The sequence below is a fragment of the Rhagoletis zephyria genome, unplaced genomic scaffold (assembly GCF_001687245.7).
Source record: "Rhagoletis zephyria isolate East Lansing unplaced genomic scaffold, Rhagoletis_zephyria_1.1 Rzeph_scaffold_02055, whole genome shotgun sequence".
Classification (NCBI taxonomy): domain Eukaryota; kingdom Metazoa; phylum Arthropoda; class Insecta; order Diptera; family Tephritidae; genus Rhagoletis; species Rhagoletis zephyria.
In genome coordinates, this window is record NW_016159139.1 from 55,705 (window position 1) to 74,639 (window position 18,935).

Here is an 18,935-nt window from a genome sequence, read left to right on the forward strand (position 1 = left end):
GTAAACAAACGCTCAGCTGACGAACCCGCTTTCGCAAACTTTTTTCTCAAAACCAGTTATAAATACCATGATAAAAATATAGTAAGGTAGAACCGCTGAGAGTCACTTTTAAAATTCTTGACGTTTCCAAACACTTTAATTTTTAAATTTACTCACAAACTCACACACACATTTTCATTTTCAATCTCAAGCAACAACAATTTCGAACAATTTCATTTTTTTATTTTCACTTTTATATGATTTTAAAATGTTGGCAAACTTCAAAAAAAAATCATGGCCGACAAATTGAGAGAACGGTTATACCTTGCTATGTTTTTATCATGATAAATACAACGTCGCGTTCTTACGTGATCTTGTATTTTTGGTTCATGGTACACACCAACATGTTGTCTCAAATGATCAGAAAAATATTACGATCATCTAACACGCAACTGTTCCGTTGATCAGAAGTACACAACAGCGCGTTCAGAAGGCAAAATCGCAACAGTTACTGAGCTGTTGCGCCTTCTGAACGCGGCCCAACATGTATGAGTGAAAATTTTCGATATTGCTTACAAAACTATCAATGTTTTCGATAGTCAAAGACCATCGATACTATCGATAGTGCCATGGAAGTTTTCCGTCTCTACTCCTGTTCCTTGATTTGCCCATTTCCATAGTGAATCACATCAACAAATCAAAAAATTTCAACTTTTTGCGGTTTATGTGAAGATTAGATGCTAATTTTGTTAAACGATGGAGGAAGACAAAGTTGCTTTGAAGAGCCAACTAGTCACAAAATTAAATTGGAGCCTGGAGGGTTGTCCTGTGAATGCGAAGTCTGCGAGGTATTTATAATGAAATACATAGCAATTATGCATACATACATAAATACAATTAATTCATAAATATGTCTTAAGCAGCTTAGAGTCAATAGAAGACAGTGCGATACCCGCAGGCCACTTGGAAAACAAAACCACAGAAGAAACTCATGCAGTTAACGAACTAAAGATTAAGCAGGAAGATACCGAGGCAAATACAGCGCACAATGAGATAGGGGAATACAATGGATCGATTAGTGAAAATGAATATAATTTTCAACGAGGCATTGATTCAGTGCATGCCAATAATGGAACAAGCATTGAAATTAGAGACGATAATGTGCCAAATGAATATTTTGTGATAAGTGAGATTGATTTGGGCGAAGAAGCAAATTATTACTTTGATCCTACGAAGAGAAAAAGAATAAAAAAGTCAACAGCTCTGAAATATATTGACCAGTTACAACAATATGCGCTGCAGAATGGTTTAACAGAGGTCTACGACAAGCTGAGTGAAATTGAGTTGTTAATAAAGTAATTGGTATTTGAAATATGCACTCCATAATTTTATAGCTCCAACAATTTCTTGTAGCAAGGCAGCATCAGTATCTTTTATTTCTAAATGACAGTAGAAAGTTATAAAATTTGCTTAAATGGGCATTTCTGAATGGTTAAAACTTGAGAATATACTACAGTTTGTGATTTAGAACAAAGCGACTGATGCTTTGCATTGATGCGTTTAGATTATGGTGCTATATACGTACATATTTACATATGAAGGGGTTAGAATCATAAGGGTCTAAGTGACATTTTTTGAAAATATAAGTTATACCCATATTTATAGTTAAATATAGTATTTATTTGGCGACAAAGCGTGAACATTATGTGAATTAGTTAATTAACCTGCATTCATTTAGGTAAGAATCATTTCAAATGGATGTACCCAGAATTTACAAGAAGTAATCAACTTTAACTTTAATTATCTTAAAACAATGAAACAATGTCAGACCTACTAAGATCCTTTTGATTCTAACCCCTTCATATGTGTATTAAATTTGTTGCTATGTTGTTTGAATAGTTTTCTTATTTTTCAAAACCACTAACCAAATTATAATTACAGGCTAACTAGTCCGAAAAGTTTTACAGAACGGCGCACAGCAATTAATGAAAATAAAAATCAACGTAGTCAACAGGAAATTGTCTTCAATGAACGTTATACAGACAAAACGGATTCATATCCTCACTTGGCACAATCAACCAACTCTTCTGTTTTGACGACAGTTAGTCCAGTGGTATATGCATCCAATAGTGGCCCAGAATTTGTCAGGGAAAATCAAAATAATACAAGTAAAACAGATTTTAACAGAGAAAATACGAGGTAATTTTTTATTCGACTTCCAAAAAAGGAGGAGGTTGTCAGTTCGTCGGAATATATTTTTTTTATGTATTTTACCGCATAACTTTGGACCACGTTAACTGATTTCGAAATTTCTTTTGCATTATAATCTGGTTTAGATCCGATTATTGGATCATAATATATATATATATATATATATATATTTTTTTTTTAAGTCGGTTCTTTTTGCTAAAAATTATTTGTTAGAACATTGTTATTATGAGTCGATTATGGATTTCAACGCAAGCTCAGTTGCCAGTTGCCGTAATAACATTTCAGCCACTGGCAACCGAACTGCCATACGTAATCACCCGTTAATTTGTAATTAATGTTTTGTTATTTTCATGTACTTAGATGGAAAATATTTTGCTCTTTTCATTTGCAAGTTTAATAAGGAAGAAAACTAATGCTGAGCGAATGAGAGAATACAGAGAAAGGAAAAAACAGCGCAGGCTACTGGAGTTACACCTTAATGGCAATACAGATATTGTAAAGTAATTTTAAAAAGAAATTTATTAGTGTTCATTAGAGCAATTGCTTGTAGATAGTTTGGGTATAAAAAGCTACTTCTTTCCTTTTGCAGATTAAAAAAGACTCCCGCCGAGCGAATGAGGGAATACAGGGCGCGGAAAAAGCTACTTGCACAACAAGCCTTCCTCTGCGCCTCTGTGTCATATTCAAAAACTGATCTTACTTCGGGACATAGTGGGTTATTTAAATTTAAAAAGTACTTAATCATTAAATGACATAATTATTACAAATTAGTGTATTCATAGAATATATATGATTTAAAATTTTATCATAGGCATATTTTAATAAGTAATTTTACTCTATTCTAGGGATTCAAATTCAATCAACGCCAGTGTCGTAAATGAGGATGTTGTTGAGGTGTATGACCTCAGCGAATCGGACGGGAGCGTAACTCTTTGTAAAAATGAAAATATTTCGCAAGATTTCCCTCATGAAGAGTAAGTTTGGCAGTATATAATTTTTATAAGTATCAACATTTTCAACGAAAACCTGTGCATAATTTTTAGTCGCCTATGTATTTGAATTCCTAACAGGAAAAAGATTGTTTCTAAAAGTAAATTAAGTAATCCGTGTATCTTTTAGTGACCCTATCGCCGTGAATGAAAGTACGTATTTGTGTGAAGCCAGCTTATCGGACATTGGCGAAAAAATATATGAAATCGAAAATACGTCACAAGATTCCCTCTGTGCGGGGTAAGCTTTAACCTCATTTCACTATATTATTGGAAAGATTATTATATTCTCTCCCTCGCATACATATGTTCACATATTTTCTAATTATTCAAACCCACCGTTTAAGGTTGAACACGCTCGACGGCATTACAGTACAGGAAAGCAATACGCAAAATGTAGAAAGTGAGCAAGATGATGGTACGGTACTTTCGGAAGAAGACCAAAAAACTTGTGAATTATTAACGCCGTTAATTGACCAAGGTTTGAGAAGAGAAAAAAGACCGGAGGGCAAATCAACGGAACACGAACGTCGTTTTAAGGAAAAGAAACTAATAGAAAAATTTAGATCTTCGCGAGCGAAAGAAATGAGTGATGTTGAAAAACGAAGACAGCGATGTGCGGAACGCGTTCGACGTTGGAGAGAAAGGAAAAGACAGCGCAGGCTACAGGAATCTAACCTTAATGACAATACAGATATTGTAAAGTAATTTTAAAAAGAAATTTATTGGTGTTCATTAGAGCAATTACTAATTGCTTGTAGCTAGTTTATGAATAAAAACTACTTTTTTCATTAGATTAAAAAAGACTCCCACTGAGCGAATGAGGGAATACAGGGCGCGGAAAAAGCTCCTTGCACAACAAGCGACAGAGGAAGTGTCAAATTCAAAAACTGATCTTACTTCGGGACTTTCTGGGTTATTTAAATTTAAAATGTACTTAATCAATAAACGACATAATTATTACAAATTAGTGTATTCATAGAATATATAAAATTTTGCATTTTTTAATAAGTAATTTTACTCTCTGTTCTAGGGATTCAAATTCAATCAACGCCAGTGTCGTAAATGAGGATGTTGCTGAGGTGTATGACCTCAGCGAATCGGATGGGAGCGTAACTCTTTGTGGAAATGAACATATTTCTCAAGATTTCCCTCATATAGAGTAAGTTTTGCAGTATGTATTTAATTTTTATATCAACATTTTGAATGAAAACCTGTGCATAATTTTTAGTCACCTATGTAACAGGAGCAAGACTGTTTGAAAAAATAAATTAAGTAATCCATGTATCTTTTAGTGACCCTATCGCCGTGAATGAAAGTGCGTATTTATGTGAAGCCAGCTTATCGGACATTGGCGAAAAAATATGTAAAATTGAAAATACGTCAAAAGATTCCCCCGATGCGAGGTAAACTTTAACCTTATTCCACTAGATTAGAAAATGTGTTATATTTTCTCCCTCGCATACATATGTTCACATAGTTTCTAATTATTCAAACCAACCGTTTAAGGTTGAACACGCTCGACGGCATTACAGTAGAGGAAAGCAATACGCAAAATGTAGAAAGTGAGCAAGATTATGGTACGGTACTTTCGGAAGAAGACCAAAACACTTGTGAATTATTAACGCCATTAATTGAGCAAGGCTTGAGAAGAGAAAAAACACCGGAGGGCAAGTCAACGGAACACGTACGTCGTTTTAAGGAAAAGAAGCCAATAAAAAATGTTAGATCTTCGTCAGCGAACGAACTGAGTAAGGATGAAAAACGTAGACAGCGATGTGCGGAACGCGTTCGACGTTTTAGAGAAAGGAAAAAACTTGAAAAACTGTCGGCCATGGGCAATCTATAACGCAACTATCTCATATATAACAAATGTTGAAATTTGTTTCATTAACATTAAGCATGAATAATTTTAGCTGAGGAAATTTCCTTTAATTTTCTATAATGTTCACCAACCAATGATTAGGCTAGTAACCAAGTTGTATATATAATTTGAAAAAAATTTGTATTAATAGTACACATATTTTTTCTTTCACTTGTATTTACTACATACATACATACATACATACATACATATGGACATTTATACCTAAGAAAAACCGCATTAACGAAAAACCGATTTGATTCAACACATATTTATTCCTAACGTTTATTCCTCAGTCTTCATAGCGCACTCGATTAAACCGTATTGAAAGGTAAACAAACTCCGTTAGTTTTATTCGATATCTATTTAATAATAAATTTGCGCCGTGGACCGAAATAGAAGCGAACAGTGATTTCAACGCGTATTGAAATTTTGTTTATGCATCTGTTTTGAATCGCACCGACCTGAGTCACAGCGATTTATGTGTCGGTATAAACAAGGTAACAGTTTTCATTACTAAGTATAAAAATACAAAGAGTAAATATGTAAGTAAGCAAATAAAAATCATTTTCAATGTAAAATATGAAAATGATACACCGAGTGAATTTCAAACCCATTAAATTTGAATACAAAGTAACTGGTTGAAGTTCACTGGAAAGTGAATCGCGGAACCTGCCTAATTGTTTGTGTTCATAATTTGCCATTGATTTTTTCCAAAACCCGATTCATTTCAGTCAACGTTTGATCCAATTTCGTAATAACATTTTGATGGTTTACGGAGAGTATTTCCTCCCTTTCTCTGCGTTCTTCTAAGCTTTGGATTATCGTGTTACAAATTTCAGAAAAATTCCCTCTTTGAAAATTTACAGATTTTTTAGTTTGTTTAGTTTTCTTTTTAAAAGGGTCTGAAGCGGGAGAAGGCATACCATCGCTAGGTAGGAAAATTGAATCGAAGGGAAATTCAACATCACTTTGAGCTTTACTAATTGCAGTTGGGTGTGGCGCATTTGAAGGCTTCAACTAAAATCAGAAAAAAATTTAAATTAGTTTTTAGGATTAAAAATCCAAAGCTCTCGTAGATGTATATATTTGACTAGTAATTTATAATATAATCAAAGCATAGGTACCTCAGGCTGGCGTAGTTTTTTTGTAGGAACTTCGTGGTTTTCAGTTTTTTTACATTGCGTTAACTTCAATAGGTCTTCACGACGATACCTTGAACCGGTTTGAGCTGCGTTTTTACGTGCTCGGTAACGTACCATACTTTTCCAAATTGTAAATGCCTTTAATTTTTAAATTGTTATAAAAATGTATACGTGGGGTATTAGGAAAGCCAAAATTTATGTTATACTTCTTTCCATTTTTTTAAAGTCCTAGTGGGACCTTTCATTGAGTTAAGTTTTTCTGCTAACTGAGACCATAACTCTTGTACATGGAGAGGAGCAATCTTTCCATACCAGCGCTTTTGTGAAATTTCAGGGTGCTTCTTACAGAATTCAATATAGAATTTAATTTGTCCTTTTGTCGTCCGCTCGAACTTTCGTCCTCTAAGCCAATATATCAAGTAGAACGTTATTAATTTAACAAATTATGCATGCACATACTTACATTTTCTGCGATTTTGCTGCCATTAATATAATTGTGCTTTCCCTTGTTAGATTATTTCAACGATTCAAATTTGCATTAAAACGCTGTTAGTGAAAAGTTTAGGGCGATCGAAATTCACAAAAACATAAATACAACGAAGTAAACAATAAAGCAGATATGCGGCTTAGACCTGGTATACTATCGATAGTTGAAAACTGTCTCCACTATCGATAGTTTTTGAAAACTATTATTTTTTTTATTCAAGAAAATTAACAATACAGTTGACAAAAAAAAATTTAGTTATTGGAACTTTTAGCAACTATAAGCTTACACTGAGTTATAGTAAAATTTAATAAGCTATAAAACCGCTTACACACAATTTTTATAGAAATTCGAATTAAAAAGCTTGAAATTTTAATGCAGTTTTTTATGTTTTGTACAACTTTTATAAAAAGTAGTGACGAAAAAACAAAAAAATAGTCAAAGCTGCTAAAAATTTTGTGGTGTTGTTATTTTGACCAGTACTTTATTTGTTTTCTTATAATATGGTAAAATATTAATAATTTCCTTGTCCGGATTTTGATATGCGCCTCCGTATTTGATCTCAGTTGAACTTATATAAGTATGAGTTGTCATTTAAAGGAATATCTTTTGTTTTGTAGTATTAGAAATATGTTATTATAGCCAATCTCTCTTCTTTGTACTTCAAAAGGGACAAACAAAATCCGAATTTAATTTTTCCATATAAAAAAAAAAAATCAGATTTTGCCTGTCGCTATTCAAGTGGTTACAACNCATCTTGCATCTTGACGGCTGTCGCAATTTAACACACAGCACTTCATTTTATTAGTTTTTACGCAGTCTTCAACTCAAAAATCACTCACAAATTGCAAATTAACACAATTTAAACAGATTTTTGACATATAATTAAATTTCTCTTTCGCTGATTTGTAAACAAAAGTTTGTTTACAAGTTACCACAACTGTCAAAATCGGCAAAACCAAAGTAGCGGTACCACTGACGGCGCCACCTCTGTTCGCTGCACCGTGATTAACAACCTGACAATTAAGTAGATTGTGACATTTCGTGCTACCGTATCCAATATCTAAAATCCTCCAAATTTTGTTATTAATTTTTTGTTTATTTACAATCGAAATTTGAACGAGTAAAAGGTATTTTGTTGGGTACGGCTAGGTTATTTGTATAATAATTTTGGGTTATTGTGTGCAAACGCTTAACCCAAAGCAAAAAAGTTTAACACACACGTGTGGTCAAACAATTAAGCGTTAGTTTAAAATAATTATTTCAAATTTTCAGATATAAATTTATGAATAACTTCGGTTTGAAATATGGATCTTTTTGTAAAAAATACTCTGGTCAGCATACCCGGACTGATGAGGGTTATTTTTTCTAACCGCTGCCGAAAGCCTTCAACGTGGTAAGGTATTTTGCGCAAAAATCCTGTGGTTAGCGTAACTCGAGTTTACATTCTCCCTGTCAAAATGATGATTATACACCACTTTTCAATGCGTTTCCCTCCCCCCTCCGTCTCCGCGAGTGGCAGACGGTGTCAAACGCCTTTGACAGGTCCAACGCTACAAGAATAGTTCTCTCACAGGGGCCGTTGCGGATAAGGCCACGTATTATCTGAGTGACTATAGCATTAAGGGCTGTTGTTGTACTGTGTACTTTACGAAAACCATGTTGATGCTTCGATGGGGTTAGATGGTTCGTGAAATACGGGAGCAGCGAGGCCTCTAGTGTCTTAGCTACCGGGGAAGGAGTGTTATCGGTTATGATACGATTCTCCTTTGTTAGTTGGTTTCCCCGGTTTGAGCACTGGGACCACTGTCCCAACCTTCCAGATGTCTGGGATGATGAGAGTGGCCATTGAAAAATTGAGGACTTCCGTTAGGTACGCTACGCCCGCAGGACCCAAATTTCTCAGCATCAGCATGCATTTTCCGTCCAGACCCATGTCTTTGGAGGCTTTCGTCTTCCTGATGGCAACCTGAACTTCACCGCTAGTGAAAGCGGAGCACAAGTCGTTGGCAGTCTCGACGCTTGGCTTTTTCCGCCGGAGAATGCAGTATGAACTGCCGGCTAAAATAGTTCACGCATCGCTCCGGTTGCGACGAAGCATGGTCGCCGAAAGAAATTTCGACCCTGTCGTCGTACTTCGTCAGATTGGACAGAGACCTCACGGTTGACCAAAGCTTACTCATACCAGAGGTGAAGTTGCAAGTCTTCAGATGCTCTTCCCACTTTTTCCGCTTGTGCACGTTCACAAGCTGCCGAATCTCCGCGTTTAGATCCCTAATACGGGGATTTCCGGGATCGGCCTGACGAAGGTTGTCACGCTAGAACAGCCGCTTCAGCAGGGAAGTTTGGACGAAGGTCCCTAATGCATCCTGTCGGTACGGAGTGAGCTGCAGCAGCAGTGACAACCCTGCGGAACTTATGTTCACCAAGGTAGACGTCGGTTGCTGTGGGGAGCACAGCGAAGGTGCTCTCAGTAAATTCCGCGAAGCCTTTCCAACCAGCTGTAGAAAAGTTGATATAAGTCCGGTGTTCCGCGGAAGCAAAGTCGGTTGGTTTATCGATCGAGATGACTATGGGCAGATGGTCTGATGCCAAAGTCAGCATATGTCGCCATGATACGCTGTTTTCAGACCAGCGCTGACTATTGTTATGTCGGGCGAGCTGCAGCAGCTACCCATAATCCTGGTGGATGCGTCGTCGTTCATTGTGCAGAAAGATCGTGGTGCGCTTCAAAGTCGCCTACTACCATATGGTTTTCACCTCTGAGGAGCACACCTTTATCAGGGTGATATTCTGCCGGGCAGCAAGTGACAGGGATATGTATAAGTTAAATATTTCGAGCTCAACATCCGGATAGCAATGCCCTGACATTCCCTGCGGTCGATGTCTACTTCAACAAGACGACACTGCACGGTGTGGTGCGTGAAGAACGCTAAGCCACCACCATTATCTCGCTCGCGATCTCGACGGTGCACGTTGTACCCGGCACAATTCAACAATGTTGAATTGCTGTGGAACTTCGTCTTTTGGACCGCAGCTATCAATATACCATGCCTTCCCATGAAGACGGTTATCTCTTCGATCATGCAGTTCGTTACGGTTAAATTGAAGGAGCTCCATGTGGTTTGGGAGACGTGTAGTTATGCGGGGTGTGAGGGATGTGTGTGGCCTTGCCGCCATTGGCTGTGTGCGCTGCTGTGGAGTTTGCCGCCCTGTGGTGGTAGTGGGTGGCGTCGCAATTGGGGTTTGCGACCGAGCTGCGCAACACGGCCTCTCGAAGTTCCTCGTTCAATCTCGTTGCACTTGACTGATGTCACGTTACGGAATATCCTGGTCTGACATACCGTGCAGATTGTAGGAGGAACCTGGAGTATTTGGTGGCGGCGTGTGGGTGGTGGTGCGGGTGTGTCTGTTGTGTGGTCTGTCGTGGTTGTGGTCTATTGTGTTGTTGTGTCGTCGTGCTGTGGTGTTTGTGTTGAGCTGCTCCGGTGGACTGGGATTATCTCAGAAGGCTGCTCTGTTTGAGTAGCAGCGGGCCACAAATGATGTGGTCCGTAGTCCTGAGCAGACTCGGAGGTGACTCCACCCGTCGCAAGCATTGCACTTGGCTGAGGTGAAGTTGTGGTGTAGTCATCTCTGCCATACATAGCAGGTGTAGGTTGCTGGCCCTGGATTTGCTTCGATGCCAGCCATGAGCAGAAGAATGCGTACACATGGAACTCTATGGACGAACAGCTTCTGAGATACTTCGCCGACCTAAACGGGGTAAGATCGCCGAAACAACAGCCCTTAGTCGGGTAAAACCCGTGTCATTTCGGTACGTAGAACCGGCTGTCGTGGGAATGCTAGTAAATCTGACGTTATCTGCTAGTTATCTGACGGATGCCATACTCACGTATCTAGACCGATACGCACTGCCGTAACAGGTTAAACTCTTACCTGAGCGCATGACATCCAGATGTGCCCAACGAGTGCTCGGAATGCGGAGACATCCCACGACATCTCTTCGCGTGCCCATAAACCCCACTCAACAGATGCCTCTGTCCCTATGGACAAACCATATCGAAGCCGCACGCTTCCTGGGGCTTCCGTTATTTGAGCTTGACGACAACGACTGAGGGACCAGCCAATCTAGGCGGGGTTGTGCTAGCCGCTACAACAACATCAACTACAAGGATTAGATTCGTGCGAATGGTATCCGTCGGATGCATGCCTTATTCCGGTCGGAAGGATGCCATTCGCACGAGTCTAATCCTTCATACCCCTTGTTGTGTCGTTAGATACCGTAATAGGTATGATCATCTTTTGGTGTTAGCGTACGTAAAAACTCAAAGTAGGGTAAATTGGAAGAGATAAAATGAAAGTTGATGTTCAGGGGAACTTAGAGTTTTAAAAAGAAGAGCGTAAGAACCAGAGAGAGCTGCTAGTTTTTGGGCAAGACACATAGGCCCCTATTATGAGTTGCATTCGATCTTCGACTGTGGTCGAAAGTGCTGATCGAACGAATTTTCATTTGGTATAATGGCGCTCATTCGATGAAGAATAGCTCTATTGTGAATTTCGCTCGTTTAGGTTGTTCACAATAGTATATTTTTCACCGCTGAGAAGCTTTGTTTACAGATCGAGCAAACTAAATACATATGTACATATGTAAATTTGTGCAAATTAAAATGAAATAAAAAAGAAAGCGAGTTTATAAAAGCATGGTAAAAAAAGTTTTAATTAGCACAACGGAGTTCTGGTTGAACGATTCGTCAGAGAATGAGGGCTTTGAAAACTGGCCAGGAGCAGAAAACGTGAAAGTTTAAGTGCAGTCTTTCGAATATATTTTGACATACATTATATTTAAGAAATTTTGTGATCCAAATCTATTTAAAATATATTAAAACTATACACAGCACCATGATTTTGTTTTCAGAGGTCGTGCCATAAGCGTATAGGGATTTTCTTTCATATGTACAATCAGACTTTCGAGCTTGTGTTTACTATTTACGACGTTAGAACTGCTGGAAATTATTACAAATTGGTTAAAATTAGTGTCTAGGCGCCAAAAAGTAAGAAAACAAATGCAAAACCATACAGTTTTAAAATTTTCTAACACTTCGCTACACCAACAAAAGCAAAATTCTGTTCGATAGAAAATTCGATACTCAACGAAAATTTCGACACGCTTGCATAGCTCATAATACGAATTTCGTTTTCGATCTTCGATAGCCAGAGAAGATCGAAAATCGAATGCAACTCATAATAGGGGCCATAAATACAGGTAGAAGCCAAAATGACGTTGCTCTCATGAGAACCAAACCTTTAAACTTCAACTTGTTTTTATTTTAGCTCTGATCCAAAACTTTTCGTGAAAAATCCTGTAAAACTGTCAAACAGAAAAATTACTCTCAGTAAACTGACAGTAAAAAGTGAGTAACAACAAAAAGTACGGGAACAAAAAAAACAGGTTTCCTGTAAAAACGTCAACCAGTGATTGCTCGACACTTTTCATGATTTTACCAGAAGAAAAAGTTCGGGTAAAATCTGGCAACTTCATTCTCTACACAACTCTCCAAAAGTCGCTCTCATTTACAGGATTTTGGAGTACGGGAACATTTTTCCTGCAAGTTCGTGTAAAATCCTGTAAGTTCATGGAGTACTGGATCAGAGCTTTTATTTCCTATATTTCGTTACGCTTTGAATGTCATATCGTTTGTTTTTTTTTTAATGTTCGTTAATAACAAATTTTAATTAACACTTGAATTTTTGTAGTGTTGTGCGGTTTATACTTAGGGCCGGTTACTCAATGTCTGGTTAACACTAACTACAGGTAAAACATCGTTATCGACGTTACCGACACAATGTTATATGTATGGAGCCGAAGACGTCGATAACGATATTTAACCGCAGATTAGTGTTAACCAGACATTGAGTAACCGGCTCTTAGGGCCGTTTGCACCATGTCTAGTTAACGCTTCCTTAATATCATCAGGAACGTTCTAAAGATTAAATAAACAAAAAAGTTTATTCCAAACATTCAGAATGAATAAAGAAATGCAGCCTTTGTGATAATTATCTGATAAGAAACAAAGCTACTATTTGCTTCAACCAAATATATAAGACAACGTGTGAAGTAGAGAACAAATTTGGCGCCGTCAGTGGTACCGCTACTTTGGTAAAGCCGATTTTCAAAATTTTCAAGTATAAATAAACCACACCTGAGAAAACAACAAAAAAAAACAACCCACGACAGTCGGGTCTACGTAACCGGAACGACCCAGATTTATATCTGGCCAAGGACTGTCACTCCAGCAACACTCCCCAAAATGTCTTTGGGGAATTTGTATGCTGCTACAACAACAACAACAACAACAAAAATAATAATAAATGCATTGAAATTCACAACACTCACTCAAACCCAAAGTAATATTTTTTAAATATTTTATTTATTTATTTATTCTTTGTATAAATCTACACATATATATTAATTCGTATGGAACAGTAGCTTATGTCAGGAATCTGGCTTTAGTATAATGCGGCATTCCCTTTATTCTTTAAACCACAAGGAATTTTTTGATGAGACTTAATAAGAATATTGATTTGATAGTATCGGAATTATTTCTGGCACGTTTATTTGCCAAAAGTTCTTCAACGGCTCGGCGCCAGTGGGTCATTCGAAATCGTATGTTGCGAATGCCGCATTATACTAAAGCCAGCCTTTCGACATAAGCGACTATTCCAAACGAACACATATTTATACAATTTAAACTACTTTTTCATTATAGTGTTCTTACGTGATCTGCAGTGGAATTTTGGAAGTGCTACCATAAATTTTCGTTGCCAAAATTGTCCAAATAAAAAGCAGTGGGGCCTAAAATTATACGACAAGTCTGGCAGTATGTGGAGCATTCATCCAACTAGATGTTTAATGTTGTTAAGGGCGCCTGATTTCTTTTGGAGATTTTGTTGATCAAAATTAGCGACAGCGAATGTTGGAATCTGACTGCAGGCGTCATTCGCTCAAGACACTATATAATTTAAAGTCGATTTTTTCTAAAACCTGATTCATAGCAGTCAACGTTTGATCTAATTTCATGATAACATTTTGTTGGTTTATAGAGAGTATTTCCTCCCTTTCTCTACGTGCTTCTAAGCTTTTAATAAGCGTGTTACAAATTCCAGAAAAATTCCCTCTTTGAGAATTAACGGATTTTTTAGTTTGCTTTTTTGACGTTTTCGGAGCAGGTGCGGTGGAAACGTCTGAGACGGGAGAAGGCGACCTCGAAGACGAAGAAGTGCTGCCCATCATGCCATCGCAAGGTAGGAAAATTGAATCGAAGGGCAATTCAAGATCACATGTAGCTTCGCTATCTTCTGTCTGATGATGCACATTTGCAGGTTTCTAATAAATTCAGAAAAATACTAATTATTTACAGAGAAACCTCGATATAATGAAGTTGAAGGGGCAGAGCAAATGCAATGGCGGAATTAAACCAGGTGAAGTAATTAGAGCGAGAAAAATGATTTTAATACTGCCTTATATGAAAAATTGCATTTAAAATTTGTCTATAAGGCAGCCGAATGTCAGAAGATAAGACGAGAAAGCTGTTTTATTACTTCACCTGTTTATTGCGCCATGGGCAAATGCTTTGTTGCATATATAGTTTCGTCATATTTATAAAACATCAAACACGATACAGCGAAATTTCAAAACTTTGGAAAAAAATCCTTACAAGTAGTTTCTTTCTTTTTTTTAAACGAGACTAAACGTCAACATACCTAGACCCTGGTAAGTTAGAAGTGCTTGAGGCGACACTCTTGCATAGAGACGTTCAATAATCGGACTTTAACCGTCAAAATATTCCGAATCTTTGCATGCTCAAAATTTCCTCCATATATTTATGGCAGTTTTGTATGGACATTTTCGAAGCACAACGAGGCTTATTCAGGGAACTCGGCAAACATTTTTTTTTATTAAATATTTCCGTTTTATAAAAGTTCGTTATATCGAGGTTTAACTATACACACTTTAATCCTTAACAGCAGAATGTCACGTATATTTGAATACTAGTTTCTTTATATTCAATGTACCTCAGGTTGGCGTTTTTTCATAGTAGGAACTGCATCATATTTTGAGTATTTACTTTCAATTAACTTCAATAGGTCTTCTTGGCGACACCTTTTACCGGTTTGCGCCGAGTTTTGACGGGCCCGGGCACGTAACTTATTTTTCCACATTTGCAATGACTTTAAAAAGAAAATATTTAGAAAAAACTTATGTGTATGCACGTGTAATATAAATTTACTTCCTGCCATTTTTTTGCAGTCCTAGTAGGCCCATTCATCGAGTTAAGTGTGTCTGCTAACTGAGACCATAACTCTTGTATATGGATAGGAGCAATCTTTCCACGTCTTTTCGAAAGGTATTGTGAAATTTCAGGATGCTTCTTACAGTATTCAACATAGAATTTAATTTGCGCTTGTGTCGCCCGCTCGAACTTAGGACCACCTCTAACACAGAAAAAATATGAAACAATAATAAACAAATTTTGTAAAAACTTACATTTCCTCCGATTTGGCGGCCATTATTATCAAAATGTTAATTACAACCGTGATTTCTCTTATAAAGTTATTTCAATCATTAAGAATTGTAATGAAACAGAGGCAGCAATAAGTTTAGGACGAACGAAACTTATAGGAAAATGTACTTATGAATACAACGAAGTAAACAATAAAACAGATATGCATCTAGAGATGGGATAAATTTAATGATTGCCACCTTCGCACAACAAAAACCGATAAGACAAAAACTGCTGAGTCAAAACCAAGGCGTATTCACATCAGGCGGTGTTGCCAGAACTACTGAAATTTTCGCCGCTGTACTTTTAAATTTCCAAATGCTGTGTTTGTTGTACATTTGTAATCAGCCCTATTCTGCATTTCGATCACGTTCCCGCATTGCGCTCCGCTGGAATCGAACTTAGGTATTCTGCGTTACGATCGAAACGAAAGAAGAAGAGGAAGAGAGAAAAGCGATGGTTGGCGAATTATATGAGTTGTCGACAATCATCAGTAATCTTCAGAGATCAAACCTCGAAACCAAGAAGAATAAAACAAGGGGTTCCACAAGGTGGTGTTCTCTCCCCCTTACTTTTTAACTTCTACATCTCGAAACTCCCCCAGCCTCCTGAAGGAGTTTCCTTGATCTCGTACGCTGATGATTGTTCGATTTTGGCGTCCGGAATTGATGACCTCTGCTCAAAAGTAAACGGTTATCTCTCCAGCCTTTCTCGCTTCTTCACTGCAAGGAGCCTAACCCTCTCCCCAACGAAATCAACGGCGACCCTCTTCACCACCTGGACGAAGGAGGTCAGGCTAGAATTAGGCATTCACGTCGACGGCACACCTATACCGACGGTGAACAACCCAAAAATTTTAGGGGTTACCTTTGATAGCCTGCTCTCCTTCTCCGCGCACACAACCGCAGTTGTCAACAAAGTACAGAGCCGCAACAAGGTCCTCAAGTCGCTCGCCGGCAGCACTTGGGGCAAAGACAAAGAAACGTTGCTGGCAACATACAAGGCAATTGGCCGGCCGGTTCTAAATTATGCAGCGCCTGCTTGGTCACCGGGGACTAGTTGGACGCAGTGGACGAAGCTACAGACTTGTCAGAACGCCCACTCCGGACAGCGACTGGGTGCCTTCTGATGACGCCTGAGCACCACCTACACAGCGAGGCCCAAGTGCTCCCCGTACGGGAACACAATAAAAGGCTCAGTAAGCAGTTTCTGGTGGGGTGTCACAGAAGCGAACACCCTAACAGACCACTGCTGGAGGAGGAGCCTCCGCCCAGGCACGTCAGGGGGCACCTATTCGTGTACAAGGACGCAGTCCAGACCTACACAGACCAACCACTGGACCCAATGACGTACAGACGAGCGATTAACGACATTCATAGGGAGTCAGTCTCCACCTACCTCGACTCCAGGCCTAAGAATGTCGTTATCGGAGCCCAATCACCACCTGTGGAAGAGACGGAGCTTCAATTACCTAGAGAGACCCGCGTTACTCTGGCTCAGTTACGGTCTGGATATTGTAGCCGCCTAAACAGCTACCTGTCCAGACTCGACCCAAACATCCCAAATGAGTGCCCGGCATGTGGAGACTCCCCCCACGACACCAACCACCTCTTCACATGCCAGCTCAATCCGATTCAACTAACACCCCTCTCCCTTTGGTCCGACCCTATCGAAACAGCTCGCTTCCTGGGCCTACCGTTAGTTGAGCTCGACGATAATGATTGAAAAGTTGACCCGAAACAGGTGGGGCTTAGTAGTGCCGCTACAACAACAACAACAGGAAGAGAGAAAACATCTTTCGAAATCAGCTGTTTGCCTAGGAATGTGTGATATCGAAACAAAGCAAAGAAATATTTGCCACCAAACTATAGCAGCATATGAAGTTAAAGTTTGTAAATATTTGAAAATAACTAAACATATCTAGCATCACTGCAATTAAAAATAAAATTTCGTTTGCTCTTAATTTGGTGGAAACATAATTATAAGAATGAAATCCTTAGCCGCGGCGTATTTGCTTAAAGAGGAGAACGAGTCTCAGATTGCTGATGCGGAAGTTGAAAGGCGGAGATTTAGGGACATGTTTGATCTTTTTCAGATGAGTGAAGAGTCATAAGAAATTCATCTTGAACTGTATTACTCACGCTCAAAGGCAGTGAAATTATAAATGTTGTTTGAGCACTCCACAACATTTGCATTTACTACAGAGTGGAAGATTTGAACGCAAATGAATCCCGTTTTGAAAGCCGTCAGGAGGAGGGGAAGAACAAAGCTCATCTTTCCATAGCAAATCGAATTCGAGACAACATACGCACCTCTTTTTAAAAAGTTAGTAAAAACGAGTGCAATAATAAAAGCATCTTTTTTTATGTAACTTCACATTTTATGTATGTATTTATCTATGTGCATATATCTATTAATTTTATATAAAAAGAATAAATTGTATTCAGTGCATTTCACAGTCTTATTCATGATAAAAATATAGTAAGGTAGAACCGCTGAGAGTCACTTTTAAAATTCTTGACGTTTCCAAACAATTTAATTTTTATATTTACTCACAAACTCACACACACATTTTCATTCTTAATCCCAAGCAACAACAATTTCGAACAATTTCAATTTTTTATTTTCACTTTTATATGATTTTAAAATACTGGCAAACTTCAAAAAAAAAAAAATCATGGCCGACAAATTGAGAGAACGGTTCTACCTTGCTGTGTTTTTATAATGGTCTTATTTATAGATATTGGCTGCATTTCTTTATTCATTCTGAACGTTTGGAATAAACTTTTTTGTTTACTTATTCTTTAGAACGTTCCTGATGATATGTTAACGTATATCTCAAAGGCATTCTGTTTATTCCGGATGAGAAATGGGATTATCCGGAATGTATAAAGAAACGCAGCCAATGTAAACAAAAACGTCTGAATTTCCACTTTGAAAACGTCGCGCAATATCCCTTTTGGTTGCCATTATTTGAGCCAATTTTTCGTATTTCCCGTATTACCGCTCGCGAAAACACAGAAATCGAGAAAATTCATTTATGATGACTAACAATCATGCACATTATATTTCACTTATTTTTTTTTTATAAAATTTTAATATTTAAACCCACGAAAATAACAATAGAAACGTTCTCCGTCAACAAATTTGCAACTTAGAAAAGTGTAACTACGATCGAAATGTAGAATAGGTACAATCGTAAATTTCGAAGATTNAACAATCATGCACATTATATTTCACTTATTTTTTTTTTATAAAATTTTAATATTTAAACCCACGAAAATAACAATAGAAACGTTCTCCGTCAACAAATTTGCAACTTAGAAAAGTGTAACTACGATCGAAATGTAGAATAGGTACAATCGTAAATTTCGAAGATTGATCGTAATGGAACGGAACGCAGAATACCAAAGTTGCCAAACGGAGAAAATTTCGATTCGAGTCGAAATGCAGAATAGGGCTGAATGATTCTCGTTGCCATTGTGCGTACCAAATTCGCCCAACTCTCGACTTTTGACGAACGCATATGCGGAAAACAACAACAACAACAAAAATGTATGGAACGAATTCAAACCAGCTGAATTTTGCCCAATCAAATTGAGCCATTTTGTTTGCGGCAACGTTTTTATTGTGCCGTCTCGCCATGTTCTGTACGTTTTGTTAGTCCGAAGCATCCCTGTGACATAGAAAAGATTTTCT

At 37.9% G+C, this 18,935-nt stretch overlaps 3 protein-coding genes across 5 annotated transcripts; 1 reads left to right on the top strand and 2 right to left on the bottom strand.

Annotated features, from left to right (window-relative positions):
- The first annotated feature begins 546 nt into the window (after nucleotides 1-546).
- Nucleotides 547-5,572, top strand: LOC108365908 (uncharacterized). Of its 3 annotated transcripts, none has more exons than XM_017620126.1 (12): nucleotides 547-827; nucleotides 903-1,334; nucleotides 1,921-2,178; nucleotides 2,583-2,690; nucleotides 2,780-2,923; nucleotides 3,036-3,164; nucleotides 3,310-3,420; nucleotides 3,527-3,883; nucleotides 3,975-4,112; nucleotides 4,213-4,341; nucleotides 4,475-4,585; nucleotides 4,660-4,781. In XM_017620126.1, exons 1-12 carry the CDS (start codon nucleotides 736-738, stop codon nucleotides 4,664-4,666), a joined length of 2,016 nt encoding a protein of 671 aa, XP_017475615.1. In that variant the 5' UTR covers nucleotides 547-735; the 3' UTR covers nucleotides 4,667-4,781. The 3 variants fall into 3 exon arrangements, with proteins under 3 accessions (XP_017475615.1, XP_017475613.1, XP_017475612.1); XM_017620124.1 differs by having other exon boundaries at nucleotides 548-827; nucleotides 3,975-4,094; nucleotides 4,689-5,572; XM_017620123.1 differs by having other exon boundaries at nucleotides 549-827; nucleotides 4,689-5,572.
- Nucleotides 5,573-5,733: 161 nt separating this feature from the next.
- LOC108365911 (uncharacterized) lies at nucleotides 5,734-6,839 on the bottom strand. The gene is made up of 5 exons (XM_017620129.1): nucleotides 6,652-6,839; nucleotides 6,395-6,590; nucleotides 6,171-6,326; nucleotides 5,970-6,063; nucleotides 5,734-5,852 (listed from the first exon to the last, which is right to left on the bottom strand). The coding sequence occupies exons 1-5, from the start codon at nucleotides 6,672-6,674 to the stop codon at nucleotides 5,734-5,736; spliced, it is 588 nt and encodes a 195-aa protein (XP_017475618.1). The 5' UTR covers nucleotides 6,675-6,839.
- A 1,468-nt stretch (nucleotides 6,840-8,307) lies between these two features.
- Nucleotides 8,308-15,414, bottom strand: LOC108365909 (uncharacterized). The gene is made up of 6 exons (XM_017620127.1): nucleotides 15,221-15,414; nucleotides 14,964-15,168; nucleotides 14,749-14,904; nucleotides 13,544-14,059; nucleotides 10,454-10,460; nucleotides 8,308-8,318 (listed from the first exon to the last, which is right to left on the bottom strand). Exons 1-4 carry the CDS (start codon nucleotides 15,241-15,243, stop codon nucleotides 13,670-13,672), a joined length of 774 nt encoding a protein of 257 aa, XP_017475616.1. The 5' UTR covers nucleotides 15,244-15,414; the 3' UTR covers nucleotides 8,308-8,318; nucleotides 10,454-10,460; nucleotides 13,544-13,669.
- Nucleotides 15,415-18,935: the final 3,521 nt, after the last annotated feature.

Coding starts and splice junctions, on each gene's coding strand:
- LOC108365908 (XM_017620123.1), top strand. CDS start 736: ATGGAGGAAGACAAAGTTGCTTTGAAGAGCCAACTAGTCACAAAATTA. Junction 2,179..2,582: donor TTTAACAGAGAAAATACGAG/GTAATTTTTTAT, acceptor TTCATTTGCAAG/TTTAATAAGGAAGAAAACTA. Junction 3,421..3,526: donor CAAGATTCCCTCTGTGCGGG/GTAAGCTTTAAC, acceptor CCACCGTTTAAG/GTTGAACACGCTCGACGGCA.
- LOC108365911 (XM_017620129.1), bottom strand. CDS start 6,674: ATGGCAGCAAAATCGCAGAAAAT. Junction 6,591..6,651: donor GCAGCAAAATCGCAGAAAAT/GTAAGTATGTGC, acceptor ATATTGGCTTAG/AGGACGAAAGTTCGAGCGGA. Junction 5,853..5,969: donor AATTTTCCTACCTAGCGATG/GTATGCCTTCTC, acceptor TCCAAAGCTTAG/AAGAACGCAGAGAAAGGGAG.
- LOC108365909 (XM_017620127.1), bottom strand. CDS start 15,243: ATGGCCGCCAAATCGGAGGAAAT. Junction 14,905..14,963: donor CTGCAAAAAAATGGCAGGAA/GTAAATTTATAT, acceptor TTCTTTTTAAAG/TCATTGCAAATGTGGAAAAA. Junction 14,060..14,748: donor TGAAAAAACGCCAACCTGAG/GTACATTGAATA, acceptor TGAATTTATTAG/AAACCTGCAAATGTGCATCA.